A 15,346-nucleotide genomic window follows, 5' to 3' on the forward strand; every position below is an offset into this window, starting at 1 on the left:
CACCTCATCCTAAAGGCCAATAAAGTCAAATTCCTCGGTGCTGATTACACTGATTTTTAACATTGTTTTCGATGTGCATGTGTAGGATGAATACTATCACTTTCTGGCCGAGAAGATCTATAAGATCCAGAAAGAGCTGGAGGAGAAGAGAAGGTCCCGATTACAGAAGCAGATTATTAATCAGACGCCCATGACCGCGGCGGGACAACAGCCGCCAGCCCTCAACCAGCCTAATGTCATGGGACCTCGGCCGCAGAGTAAGTCACTTTAAAATACACCTCTCAAACAATTGAAATTTTGGTCGAAATTTAACCTCCCGCTTTCAGGTGGAGTAGCATTTACTACACAGAGCTGTTCTGGCTGATAGTTCTCTGACAAGCTACGCCAAATCTCATTTAACATTCAACATAACGTTTTTACTCCAAAGTTCAGGCCAATGCTGCTCACTCAACAAAATGTATCATTCTCCCTCGTTAATTGATCTCACACGCTGTAATGGAACGTTAACGTGCATGTTAAAGGTTATATGTTCATCACGTTGAATCAATGACAGCATTTAAATATAGGACTATAAAATGTTCATCCAGAGGGTATTTTGCAGGGAGGGTGGGATCAACTATATTCTATTAAATTAAAACCTCCAATATGTGGCAGCAAAGACTTAATGAGGGAATCATTCATTTGGATCATTCATTGAATCAGTTCATCCAGACAGTCGATTCATTCCGAATTGAAACAAGTGACTCTTTATGAGAGTCATTGAATCATCACAGCGATCATGCTGATATTTGGGAAAACATGCATTGCTTTTGCTGACAAAACCTCATACAGGTGCATGTTTTTATCTTAATATCTTGAATTTTAGGAACATATAACTGCGTTGTAATAGGCTACATCACACAGTCAGTCAGCGGCACGTAACACTTAAATTCTAACTAATTATTCGACCAAAATAACTTGTTAGTTAAAGCAAAACAATGCACAAAATTTGCAAGTTTGTTTCCGATCTCATGGAGTCTCTTCCCTCTTTACAGATGGACCCGTGCCTATTCCCAATGTGCCAAATCAGATCATCAATCGCATGCAGGTGTCTCAAGGTACTTCAGTCCCATGTGTAGCCAATCACTGTTGGAGATGCATTGTCTTCTCTAACTCCAGACTTTTGTTTCGCTTTTTCAACAGGGTTGAATCCATTCGGCGTGATGCCCAATGTCCCGATATCTCAGGCTCCTATGGCGACGCGTGCCGCCTCTCCGATAAACCATCAACAGATCAACATGAACCAAGTCCCGACGGTCAGTGTCCATGTCTGGATCCCTCTCTGCTCTACTGCTCTCCGGACACGTATCTCATTGTATCTTTTTTGTGATTTGTGTGTGCAGATGAATATGTCTCCCACGCGAATGCCCCCCAATCAAGGCATGCTGGGAGCTCATGGCGAGAACATGGTAACGCAGACGTCCAACCAGACGCAATTTATGGCTCAATCTCAATTCCCAGCCAACACCAACGCTATGAGTGGCAACATGGGCAAGCCCGGCGCCCAGTCGTCCATTTCACAGGTGCGCGTGTGCACTCACGTCCTAGAGTGATGTTATTTGCGCATGTTGACTTCCCCCTCTAAACTTGTTTTGTCCCTGCTTGTGTGCGTGCAATCTCTCCTTCCCCAGCAGCAGCAGAACGCTAACCTCTCCCTGAATGCACTTGGCCCCTTGGGCCCCCCGCTAGGCTGTCCCGCGCCCCCTCAGGCTCCACCCCGCGCCACACCGCCCCCCAACGCCACCGCCAGCACCACTAACCTGCCAGCAGCACTGCAGCCCAGTCAGGCATCCACACCCACCCCACCCCTGCTCAGGGCACCCTGCCTCACATGCAGCCCCAGCCGGAGCTGCCCATCCCCGCCCAGCAGCACCCCGGAACACCGGTGAGACCCGCACATCCATCCTCTGACCCTAAAGCTTCCTACACAAGCAGCATCCTGACCCGAGGGAGCCTCGTAATTGACTGGTGTGAGGTAGTCGAGACATTGACAGCAAACTTTGGGTGCCATTGCACTTTTAGGGAAAATATTATACAAAAATTGTGATTTTTACCTTTTAAGGTAGTTTGCTGTTTTGTTGTTATTTTTAATAATAAAAAGAATAATTACAATGATAATGGGAATGAGAATACATTTTATATATATATATATATATATATATATATATATATATATATATATATATATATATATACACACACACACACACATACATGCACACACACACACTCTCGCACACAGTGGCCAGAGGGATTTTGAGGCATTCATCTTGTAGAATAGTGGCCAGGTGATGCTGGTGGAGGAAAACGTTTCCTTACACGATCCTCCAAAATACCCTTAAGTGGCTCAATAATATTTAGATCTGGTGACTCTGCAGGCCATGGGAGATGTTCAACTTCACTTTCATGTTCATCAAACCACTCACCTGCTGTGTGTATTGATGCATTGTCATCCTGATACACGGCATCACCTTCAGGATGCAATGTTTGAACCATTGGGTGCACATGGTCATCCAGATTGGTTCGGTAGTCCTTGGCAGTGACGGACCCATCTAACACAAGTATTGGGCCTAGGGAATGTCATGATATTGAAGCCCAAACCATCACTGATTACTTGACACAGTCAGGGGTGCTACGCTTCTTTGAGGCTTCTCCACACCGTAACTCTCCCGGATGTGGAAAACGCAGTGAAGGTGGACTCATCAGAGAACAATTACATGTTTAACATTGTCCACAGCATTCAAGATTTTCACTGCTGGCACCATTGAAAGCACGAGTGACCAATGGTTTAACTATAGCAGCCCGGCCATGTATATTGGCCCAGTGGAGGTCCTGATGGACAGTTTTGGTGGAAACAGAGTTGAGCACATTTAATTCTGCAGTAAGTTGGGCAGCTGTGGATTTATGTTTTTTGGATACAATTCGGGTTAACACCCGGATATCCCTTCCTCTTGGTGGTATGTTCACATTACCCTGGATACCGTGGCTCTTGATACATTAATAACTTGCTGTGTGGGTCACAGGTGCTCCAGCAAGACATGCACCAACAATTTGTCCTTTTTTGAACTGATAGGCCACCCATAATGTTGTGTGCATTGCAATATTTTAAGCAAAACTGTGCTATTACTCTGCTGTTTAAACCTTCACACTCTGCTATTACTGGTGGAATGTGCAATCAATGAAGATTGGCCACCAGGCTGGTCAAATTTAGCCATGAAACCTCCTACGCTAAATTGGTCAGTTTCATTGTTTATATATATATATATATATATATATATATATATATATATATATATATATATATATATATATATATAAATACTAAATATGTAATATTATTATTAGTAGTAGTATTATTATTACCACTGCTGTTATTATTTTCATTAGTTTATTGCATGTAAATAAACAGACTCTGCAACACACAGCTCATTTTTAAATTGCAGCCTTTGTGGTTTTTGGTTTTATTTCAATTCGTCATGCAGACCTAGAAGAAACACACAGAGACTCCTCGCAACTGATAACAGTAGTGTTTGAAACTAGCTTGTCGCAAAGCTAATACCACAGTTTTACACTAAGCATAAACATACATACAAAAAACAGATATCAATAGTGTTTATAGTCATTGTAGTCAAGTTGCCATGCATTCTAGGATGAATACAGGCCACAGTTCATGATTTCGGCCTAAATGCTATACATTGAGGCCCAGACGCACCAAAGTGACGTCAAAGAACCAGTGGTAACCAAAGCTGGGTGTGGTGTCGCCTCACGCCTCCTGCATCCGGGCCAAAAGTTTGCGCTTGAACACAATGAAAAGACTACAGCCTTCTAGCACGTACGTTTTGCGCCTGGGTTAGATAGCTCCTCCATACCAGTAGGTGGAAGTATTTGTTAATGCTAATCCGTTTTATTCTTCCAGGCAAACACAACCACCTTATCTTCAAACCAAACAGTGCCATTTTCCCAAAAATGACAGTATCAGTGCTCTACTTTGAGACGAACTCCAAATAAAGCCAGTGAACCTGATTGTCTGTCTTTCAGAGCGGTGAAAACCGCGTGCCCACGCCAGCATCAGCAGCCAGCGCCGAGCTGCACTCCCAGCATGCCGTGCCTGACGTACTGCCCAGTGACACTAAAACAGAGGAGCAAGAATACGAAATAGGCATCAAAACGGAGCCCAAGATGGAGGTGTGTTTTACATGCGTTGTCAACACTGATAATGGAATAAGAGATATATCATAAGCGGTAATTATAATCATATTAGAATTATTTCTGAACGATCTTGTGAAGACTGGAGTATTGATGCCAAAATAAAAGTTTTTCTTTGTGTGATATACATATGTGTATAATTGTTTGGTGTATATATATATATATATATATATATATATATATATATATATATATATATATATATATATATATATATATATATAAGAACACTAAACAGTATATATTTAGAAAATGTAGTAGAAGTTTTTGTAATATTATATATATATATTTTTTTATTTATTTATTTATTTATTTTTTTTTTTATATAGCTTTCCTTAAAAAAAAAAAAAAAAATAACATGAGGGTGTTTCTAATATGAGGGTGTTTGGAAAATATGATCATTTGCTGTTCTGACTGCCTTTATGTCTCTTGCAATATTTTCCTTTTATTAAAATATAAATGATGTGTTTATATGTATATTTACATGTTTATTATTGTTATTACTATTATATATAAATTATAGAAATATTTAAATATATATATTTACTTTTGGTGTGGTTTAATTGATGGACAACACTAATTCATTAATATTAATATTTATTATGTATAAATATATTTAATATATAAAAACATTTAGGTATATACAATGCATGTGTCTTTATATGTACATAATAAATATACAGGACACATTATGTAAACCTATGTTGTTTGCAATTAATTGCGATTAATGGTTTCACCGCACAAATTAAAATGTATGAAAATATTAATTGCATTTTACAATATTACAGTTTTTACTGTACTTATATGCATCAAACACTTACCAACCCAGATTTTTCTTTCAGTGTCAGATGTTCATGGTTATTCTGCCTTTGTTAGACGGAGGATGACACAGGCTCCCTATTGGTCAAAAAGGAGGAGCAAGAAGGATTAGAGACTAAACAGGAGCCGATGGAGACCGAGGACAAGAAGACCGACCTGAAGACGGAGACCAAAGAGGAAGACGAAAGCCGGACGAACGGCACAGCGTCCTCTTCACCGCCCCAGTCTCGCAGGAAAAGTATGAACTGATATTTCTCTTCTGTTCGAAGGCTTCTCTTCTGTCTCTGTTATTTCTGTTGCTCTCAATGCACTTTCGTTCATCCTTGACTCTTGTTTCTTAGTCTTTAAGCCAGAAGAGCTGCGGCAGGCGTTGATGCCCACTCTGGAGTCTCTGTATAGACAGGATCCCGAGTCTCTTCCCTTCCGGCAGCCCGTGGACCCCATACTTCTCGGCATCCCTGTGAGTCTCGCAAGCCTGTATACCTTCATTCGGTCATTCTCAGAAAGGTAAAAACCGAGCAAGTACGCATTTGACTGAACTCTGACGCCGTTTCTTCTCCTGCCCTCAGGACTACTTCGATATCGTGAAGAACCCCATAGATCTGTCCACGATCAAGCGTAAGCTGGACACGGGCCAGTATCAGGAGCCCTGGCAGTACGTGGATGACGTGTGGCTGATGTTCAACAACGCCTGGCTGTACAACAGGAAGACGTCACGCGTCTACAAGTACTGCTCCAAACTGGCCGAGGTGTTCGAGCAGGAGATCGACCCCGTCATGCAGGGCCTTGGATACTGCTGTGGGAGGAAGGTGAGAGGAGCTTCTGATGTCCTCAGTCCCATGATAACGAGCATTTTAGAAGAAACGGTTATACAACAGTAGCGCTCATTAACAATAATAATAATCGTAAATATATGTGTATATTAAATGTATTATCTTATAAATATACCTAATATTAATATATAATGAATGTCATCATTCCACATAACTAATAATAATAAATGTGTATTAAATATTATTTTGTATAATGGTTGCACAATAATATCTCAGAAATAATAATAATAATAATGTGCAAATAAATGCATATTTTCTATTTTCTTTTGAAGCAAAAGGTTTTATAATATCACTTTAAAGTAGTAGTAACAATGTGTAAATAAGTGTATATGAAATTGTTGTTTAATAAATGTATATAAAAAGACAGGATTATTACACACAGTACACACGGATATATTATGTAAACTTTATTAAGTTATATATTAAGTAAAAGCTTTATTTTGGATGTGACTAATCGCCGTTAATCATTCGACAGCACTTAAATGCATTTATATTCTTATATTATGTAGAAATATATTTGATATATATTAAAACATATTTTCTTAAGTATATAAATGCATGTGTCTTTTAAATAAGCATAATAGATATATTGTTGTAATATTATTACATATATAAATTACATATTTATTACACACTAAATACAAATATTACATTTAGTCATTTATGTTTTTGCAATATCATTCTAAAGTAAACACTAATAAACAACAATAATAATAATAAATGTTTTATTGTGTAATACATTTATATAATGGTTATTCGATAATACTGCTCCTTAGCATAATGTGTAATAATTATAATGTGCAAATAAATGTTATAACAAATAAATAGTATAATTTATAGTGGACAACAATTTTTCTCTACAGCAATTATATCAATAATCAGTAATAATATAAAAATAAACATAAATTTATTTAAAACAATAAGAATACAGCGGTATAGTGCCATTTTCAGATCTACGTTTAAAGAAGTGCCAGTGTTTTTATAGTAGCTGTTCAACTCGTGGTCGTCAAACCTAGATGGGATCAGTGTTTTCTGCTCATGTGTCTGAACTCTCTTTTCTTCTTTCCTTCCACAGTATGAGTTTTCTCCTCAGACGCTGTGCTGTTATGGCAAGCAGCTGTGTACAATACCCCGAGATGGCACTTACTACAGTTATCAGAACAGGTGAGATGAATTCAGCCTGAGGACCCTCAAGCTGAAGTCGACGTGCTCTCTGTCCTGTGGTTTCAGATCAGACACTGGCGTTACACCTCTCTCCGTGTGGCGTTGTGTTCACTAGCATAGTTTGCTCTCAGGCCTGTTCATATGTATTTTCTAAACACAACGCCGCTCGATCGCGACCCCTCCCCCTTCCTCTTTCTTCACGGTTTCGCTGCTTGAAGTCTCCAGCCAGTCCTAATTTATTGGCAGTTGTAATATTTGCACTGGCACGTTTATTCGGTTTTTTTTGGTTGCTGCGAATTGCCTGCTCACTCATAACAGGCTCCCTTGCGCCCCCTGCAGTACAGAGCATGTCACTCTCGCGTAGACACTCGCATCCACTGCTGACACTGAGAATAACTTTCTTTTTTGCAAGCATTTGGCCAGATTTCTACTTATTCTCAGTTACCTTAGCACATCTTTGTACTAAAGGACTAGTTCACCCTAGAATGAAGATTTCATGAATGTTTACTCACTCTTGGGTCATCCGAGATGTAGTTGAGTTTGTTTATTCATCATATTTAGAGAAATTTAGCATTGCATCACTTGCTCACTAATCCTCTGAAGTGAATGGGTGCCATTGGACTCCAAACAGCTGATAAAAAAATACCACAGTGATCCACAGCAATCCAGCTCATCAATTACCATTGTGTGATTTTAAAAAACAAATCCATAATTAAGGCATTTTAAATTTCAAACTTAAGTTTGAAGTGATGTAATGCAAAATTTATCTAAATCTGTTCCAATAAAGAAACCTAAAGATGAGGAACATGAGAACATTTTTCACCAGGTTCTTCATTTCGGCTGAACTATTACTTTTTTTGTTGAGCACTAGGAAGCCTTTTCCTTTGTGATATTCTACAGCGTCAAATGACTTTATAATCATCATACAGATTTGATATTCTGTTTGGAAATGATTCATAACTCGACTGTTTGTGCGTATGCAGGTATCATTTTTGCGAGAAGTGCTTCAATGAGATTCAGGGAGACAGTGTGACGCTAGGAGATGATCCGGCTCAGCCCCAGACGTAAGTGGTTGTTATATTCATTATATCGCTCAGTTGTGGAGTTCAGAATCGTTCTGAATGATTTCTCCATTCCATAATAAACTGAATAAATTTTTTAAAGTCTTAAATGTCCAACAAACCTGATTGTGGATCTTCTTTGTATGCAGCATGATCTCTAAAGACCAGTTTGAAAGGAAGAAGAATGACACGTTAGACCCTGAGCCGTAAGTAAACAACCCACTTATTTTCCTTGAATTCAATGAGGCTATGAAGTATCACATGCTTATATATTTGGGCTATATTGGTCAGTGCTGGCATATACGTTTGTCCGCTCTGGACTCGTTACTTCTGCTCTCTGGCTCCTCCTGCTGTCGGTAACATAGTGTATAGAGACACTCCCACTTCACGAACACAACACTCCAGTCTACAAGCATCAGTATTACTAAAAGTCGTCCAAATCCACACCTCCTACAAAGGCGCACTTGCATTGGCCTGCTTGCAAATGCGTAAGAACTGGAGGAAAAGAAGTTGAATGATGTATTTCATGTTAACTACCTGCTCTCGCAGTTAGTGAATAAGCATTCAGACACTTTGCTACAATATAAGCTGCTAGAATGCAAAGCAAGAAACCGTTGCATCCCCCATAAATCAATTCTCCTCTTCTCAGGTTCGTTGAATGTAAAGACTGTGGGCGGAAGATGCATCAGATCTGTGTCCTGCATTATGAGGTCATCTGGCCTTCTGGGTGAGTTTGAAAACACCTCAGAGCGAACCCCGTTGCTCTGATATCGATTCTGGATGCGATGCGGGAAGTCAGCACTAATGAGCGTTTCTCTCTGCAGTTTCATCTGCGATAACTGTTTGAAGAAGAGTGGGAAGACGAGAAAAGAGAACAAATTTTCGGCAAAAAGTAAGTAGTAGGATTGTCTCTGTGATGCATCAATGTTAAAGAGATGGTCATTTACTTTTCCTCATTAATGTTGTTTAAAACCTGTATGTCTTCAGTTCATCAACACAAATGAAGGTATTTTTAATACATTTTCAATCACCCTATTTTTATGTGCATTTTATGTGTTTTTATGTTTCGAAGTAGTGCATCAGAAACAAGTAGAAATAAACAATATACAAAAAAACATTACATTCCCTTGAAGTGTTTTTTTTGACTTGAGGATTAATGCGAATAATGGGAGATAGAAACGCATTTACCATATAAATTCCTCCATGCGCATCAAAAGTCACGTGACTTTTATTGTATTTCATTCTGCTCGTTCTATGGTGCAAGTCATTTATTATATATGAAAATTATAATATTCAGTGGCTTCTCCTTCTAACTGATATTTAAGGCCAGTTTATCAGAAGTGAGAATTTTGTTCTCTTTGTCTCGTTTGATGGAAATGGTGCTTATTTGCAAATATGCAATATCATTTGGCGTCAGTGCAACCAAAAAATGTCACAATTCAAAAAAGCTCCTAAAGATGCTGTAAATGTTGATTTGAGTGTTTAAATCCAATCTTCTGAAGATACATGGTTACTTATAGCAGATATAGTTCAGGCTTTTATTCACATTCAAACATTGATCATGCATAGAGCTCATGAAATATGGCAAATGGAAGCTCAAATGTGCTTTCTTCTGATCTTATAGGTGAAATTTCTCAGCTTTCAAAAAAAAAATCAGGTTTCATTATAAACTATCCCTTTACAAGTGTTGTTGTGCTTAATGCGTTTCTCTACAATCTAGGGTTGCAGTCGACACGCTTGGGCACGTACATAGAGGATCGGGTGAACAAGTACTTGAAGAGACAGAACCATCCGGAAGCTGGAGAGGTGTTTGTGCGAGTCGTAGCCAGTTCAGACAAAACAGTGGAGGTCAAACCTGGCATGAAGGCCAGGTAAATGTAACCTCCAATGCTTGCATTTTATTTTTACAGTAAACTAATCCTTCAGATGATCCTTCAGGATGCAGCTGGTCTGAATAATAAAATCTTGAGATTTGCCTGATCAGAATGGTGTCTGTTCTTTGAATAGGTAAAGGTGGACTAATCTCAGGCTTTGTTTTTTAGGTTTGTAGATACAGGTGAGATGCCTGAGAGCTTCCCCTACAGAACCAAAGCACTTTTCGCCTTTGAGGAGATTGACGGAGTGGACGTGTGTTTCTTTGGCATGCACGTGCAAGAGTATGGCTCTGACTGCCCTTTCCCTAACACTAGGTAAACTCTTAATGGAGTTCTTTAGAGGAACAACATACATATACGGCATGCATTGAAGGTAAAAGTTTCTACCTTTTTTTTTTTTATGTACCTACCTAGACGGGTATACATTTCGTACCTCGATAGTATTCACTTCTTCAGACCTCGCATGCTGAGAACTGCAGTCTATCATGAAATTCTCATCGGCTATTTGGAATACGTCAAAAAGCTCGGGTAGGTTTCACCATATAAGTCTTCCTTGAAGCCAACAAATACAGTTCCCGTCCATGCCCTGACCTTTGAACATTTTTACCGCAGTTATGTTACGGCACACATCTGGGCATGTCCACCTAGTGAAGGTGATGACTATATCTTCCACTGTCATCCCGCTGACCAGAAAATCCCAAAACCCAAGCGCCTGCAGGAGTGGTACCGCAAAATGCTGGACAAGGCCTTTGCTGAGCGGATACTGCATGATTACAAGGTATAGTAGGGACCATGTGATCTTAATTTTGTTTTGATTTTAGGTATGCCATCAGGTACATGGTATAAATACAATGTGTTTGTGTTTAATAGGACATCTTTAAGCAAGCAACGGAGGACCGTTTGACAAGTGCAAATGAGCTTCCATATTTTGAGGGTGATTTTTGGCCCAATGTGTTGGAAGAGAGCATCAAGGAGCTGGAACAGGAAGAAGAGGAGAGGAAAAAAGAAGAAAACACGGCAGCTTGTGAAACTCCTGAGGTGAACATTTTTTGAATACTCTGCATAGAGTTAATTTTATATGATATGCTGTAGATTAAATTACATTTTTTATAAACTCCAGACACCTTTTATAGACTCTTTTATTCTTTCTAACAGGGCACGCCTGGGGACAGTAAGAATGCAAAAAAGAAGAACAACAAGAAAACAAATAAGAATAAAAGCAGCATGAGCCGAGCTAATAAAAAGAAACCTGGGATGCCGAATGTAGCCAATGATCTTTCTCAGAAACTCTACGCCACAATGGAGAAACACAAAGAGGTCTACTATATGTTCTTTATCTGATCATTAACTTGTTCTCAAAGACATTGCTCGAGTCATGTACATTGTTTAACTTCAAGTTTTGCATGTCAGCTTTTAATATTTTTCACTGGAAAAATCTGGACAAAGCACTTACCTTGTTCTACATGTTACCTTGTCCTACAGGTGTTTTTTGTAATCCATCTGCACTCTGGGCCCATGGTCAACTCATTACTACCCATTGTTGACTCCGATCCCCTTCTGACCTGTGACCTTATGGACGGAAGGGACGCCTTCTTAACGCTAGCACGGGATAAGCACTGGGAGTTCAGTTCTTTGCGGCGCTGCAAATGGAGCACCATGTGCATGTTGGTGGAATTGCACAACCAGGGCCAGGACCGCTTTGTCTACACCTGCAACGAATGTAAACACCATGTCGAGACACGTTGGCACTGTACCGTATGTGAGGTAAGATCCAGAGGCTCCTGTAACACATTACACCTGTTTTTTTAAAATCAGTATGGATGTGGGTATCTTTCTGCACAAGAAAAGTAAACCTTTGAACCTTATGAAACTTAGGGAGCCGTGGGATCTTTTGGTAACAACTATTTTAATGCTAGCTTAAACACATCTTTCAAGTTTTGTCCATTTGAAGTTGATGCATTTCTTGTCCTTTCATGAGGAGACTTCCTCCAATCCCTTGCTAAATCACTCTGTTCTCATCTTTCCTCAGGACTTTGACTTGTGCATCAGTTGCTACAACACTAAAGGCCACGAGCACCAGATGGTTAAGTGGGGTCTGGGTCTGGACGATGACAACAGTCAAAGTGGCGAGGCCTCCAAGAGTCCTCAGGAGAGTCGGCGTCTAAGCATCCAGCGTTGCATTCAGTCTCTGGTGCACGCCTGCCAGTGCCGCAATGCCAACTGCTCCCTGCCATCCTGCCAGAAGATGAAGCGGGTGGTGCAGCACACCAAGGGCTGCAAGCGCAAGACAAACGGTGGCTGCCCGGTGTGCAAGCAGCTAATTGCGCTCTGCTGCTATCATGCCAAGCACTGTCAAGAGAACAAGTGCCCCGTGCCCTTCTGCCTCAACATTAAGCACAAACTGCGTCAGCAGCAGCTGCAGCACAGGCTCCAGCAGGCGCAGATGATGCGCAGACGCATGGCTACTATGCAGGGCCGAGCCATGCCCCAGAGCCTACCCTCACCACCTGCATCAACAGCCCCCAGCACACCCACCTCACATCAGCAACCCAATACCCCTCAAACGCCGCAACCGATTTCCAACCAGCCAACGACTCCCAATGCGGGCGTCATGTCCCCGGCATATCCCAATGCTCCCCGCAACGGACAACCCCCTCCTCAAGCTTCACAGGGCAAACCTGGCCCACAGGCTTCCCCGCTTCACCAGCAGCAGTCTCCGCTCCCGCAACCTCCGCAGCAACAGCAGCAGCCTCCAGCGCAGCAACAGCAACAGCCTCCGCCTATGGCAGTCAAAATGGCACGGCACATAGAGATGGTGGCGCAGGCTCAGCACCAACAGAACTATCGCATGACCATGAATGGCCTTCCCATGAACCACCAGCAGCCACGCATGCCAGGCCCGATGCAGCCGCCCATGCAGCACGTCGGGCCACGCGGGCAACAGGTCATGCCGCAAATCCCGCAAGGACAGTGGACCGGAGGTCCTCAGCCAGGCATGCAAGCGGCTCAACAGCAGGTAGCTCCGCCTCAGACCGCACCGCAGACCATGCCTATGCAGAGGCCCACGATGCCCCAGCAAGCAGCGCAGCCACGCATGATGGTGCCCACGCAGGGCCCACGACCGCAAGCACCCCAGAGACCCGGAGCCATCGCCCCCAATGCCTTGCAAGACTTGCTGCTCACGCTCAAGTCGCCCAGCTCTCCCCAGCAGCAGCAACAGGTGTTGAATATCCTCAAATCGAACCCACAGCTAATGGCTGCCTTCATTAAGCAGAGGACCGCCAAGTACCACGCCAACCAGCCACAGCAGCAAGCGCAACAAGGCATGCATCCTGCGCAGAACATGGCGGCAATGCAGGCGGTACCACGACCTGGCATGGCACCGCCGCCGCAGCAGCAGCAAGCACAGCAGCCCGCTCCGCAGGGCATGGCAGCTCTCGGAGCGCAGGGGCAGCTCATGAACCCTGCGCACGCCAACAACCCACAACTGCAGGAGTTGTACCGCCGTCAGCTTTTGCGGCAGCAACAGCAACAACAGCAGCAGCAGCAGCAGCAGGGAGTGATGCCGCAGGCACACGGTCAGTTCCCACAGGCACAAGGGACTGCTGCCAACTATACACAACTCCGGATGCAGCAACAGCAGCTGGCCATGCAAGCAACAGGTGGATCCATGGGACAGCTGCCCCCGATGGCCCAGATGGGGCAAGCCGGCATGGGAATGGATGGCACATCCAACCTCCTTCACCAACGCATGCTCCAGCAGCAGCAGCAGGTTGTCCTTAAGCCTCCAATGGGCTCGCCGGCACAACCGAGTCCCATGAGCCCACAAACTCATCTGCTTTCTGGCCAGCTGCAAGGCACGCACCTTCCCGGCCAGCCTATGGCTAATGCACTCAGTAATCAGGTGTGCTCGCCGGCCCCCGTACAGTCACCCAGACCTCCATCGCGGCAGCCTCCACCACATTCCAGTCCCTCCCCACAGGTTCAGCCACAGCCTTCGCCGCAGCACACAGGATCGCCGCACCCTGGTCTGACGACGCCCATGCCTGGCTCCATGGACCAGGCGCACCTGGGCACGCCTGAGCAGAGTGCCATGCTCCCGCAACTCAATACACCCAACCGCCAAGGGCTGCCCAGTGACTTAGGCATGGTAGGAGACACGACGGGAGACACGCTGGAGAAATTCGTGGAGGGATTGTAGCGTTTACTGGGAGACTCCACCCACCACAGTCTCCCCGCTCCTCTTTTTTTGTGGCTCTGTTGGTTTTTCTCTAATATTCTCAAATTTTTTTTGTACTGACGTGTAAAAAGTTTGAAGAAATGTATGGGGGGTGGGGGTGAAATTTATGTCGACACGGAATAGGGAATGTTGATGTTTCCTAAAAACAAAAGACTGATTTCTTCCTTTTAAGAGGGATTTGAAAATTGTTGTTTAAAAGAAAAATATAAATCACAAAGAATATATTTTTTGTTCAGTTTAGACCTTTGTGTGGTCAATGTTTTTTGTTTTGTTTTCGGGGGAGGGTGGTCTGGTTTCATGCCTTTTTTTTTTTTTTTTTTTTTTTAAGAAAATTACGAAACTTCATTATATTATTCATACCTTTTTGTTTTATACCTTATCTAACTTTGACTGTAAAATTAATTTGTCTGGGAGTTTGGGTCAGGGTTTCTCTGCTCTGCCTGTCATCCTACCTGGCGATTGTGTTCTAGTGTTGTACCATTTTTTTTTTCCAGACATGCATTCGGAGGCGTTTCCTCCCTTCCTCATTGTGAAGTTTTTATGAGGAGAACTATTTGTTTGTATCGATAGGAACTGTGCATACGCATGTATGCAGACACACACGAACACACACATATGCATCACTCAGACAATACAGCACCGACCCCGAGAGGACATGTACACATTTACAACATCTCACTGGCCTGGATCCAGAGGTTCTGTCTTGCAGATGTAGAATATTGTTGCTTTTTGTCCTAATTTTGTCATACAGATATATAAATATAAAGAGAGCTAGAGAGAAAGAGGGAGAGAGCGGGGCCCCTAAGCTGAGCGGGAGGCAATGTGCGATCACTGGTTGACTGCTTGTAGGAAACAGAATGGATTCTGCTATTGACCCTCATTCCTCTCACACAAACTTGAACAGGGGCCCTACTTTTTCCCTTTATGTAAATCATGCAAGTTATTAAGCAAAGTACTATAAATATAAGGAAGAAAGAATGGAATCACTGTATAAACTGGTTGAAAAAAAAACTTATTTCTTACTTATATACCATATTGTTAAATAAACTGTGTGCAACAGATCAAAATCATGTGTATTCTATGTTGTATCTATTGTTTTAGCTACTTTGA

The 15,346-nt window shown here is 42.3% G+C and overlaps 1 protein-coding gene across 1 annotated transcript in view; it reads left to right on the forward strand.

Annotated features, from left to right (window-relative positions):
- The window catches only part of crebbpa (CREB binding protein a), a 39,056-nt gene extending 23,753 nt beyond the window's left edge, over positions 1 to 15,303 (forward strand). Inside the window, 23 exon segments of the mRNA XM_043223131.1 lie at positions 86 to 257; positions 1,035 to 1,097; positions 1,183 to 1,295; positions 1,383 to 1,562; positions 1,671 to 1,842; positions 1,845 to 1,924; positions 4,078 to 4,224; positions 5,122 to 5,302; positions 5,406 to 5,524; positions 5,634 to 5,873; positions 6,973 to 7,061; positions 8,045 to 8,125; positions 8,272 to 8,328; positions 8,772 to 8,849; positions 8,947 to 9,014; positions 9,843 to 9,993; positions 10,165 to 10,311; positions 10,411 to 10,524; positions 10,609 to 10,774; positions 10,867 to 11,034; positions 11,152 to 11,313; positions 11,479 to 11,760; positions 12,026 to 15,303. Of these exon segments, the coding sequence (XP_043079066.1) occupies positions 86 to 257; positions 1,035 to 1,097; positions 1,183 to 1,295; positions 1,383 to 1,562; positions 1,671 to 1,842; positions 1,845 to 1,924; positions 4,078 to 4,224; positions 5,122 to 5,302; positions 5,406 to 5,524; positions 5,634 to 5,873; positions 6,973 to 7,061; positions 8,045 to 8,125; positions 8,272 to 8,328; positions 8,772 to 8,849; positions 8,947 to 9,014; positions 9,843 to 9,993; positions 10,165 to 10,311; positions 10,411 to 10,524; positions 10,609 to 10,774; positions 10,867 to 11,034; positions 11,152 to 11,313; positions 11,479 to 11,760; positions 12,026 to 14,197 (5,202 nt within the window). The 3' untranslated portion in view covers positions 14,198 to 15,303.
- Positions 15,304 to 15,346: the final 43 nt, after the last annotated feature.

This window comes from Puntigrus tetrazona, chromosome 22 (genome assembly GCF_018831695.1).
Source record: "Puntigrus tetrazona isolate hp1 chromosome 22, ASM1883169v1, whole genome shotgun sequence".
Taxonomy (NCBI): domain Eukaryota; kingdom Metazoa; phylum Chordata; class Actinopteri; order Cypriniformes; family Cyprinidae; genus Puntigrus; species Puntigrus tetrazona.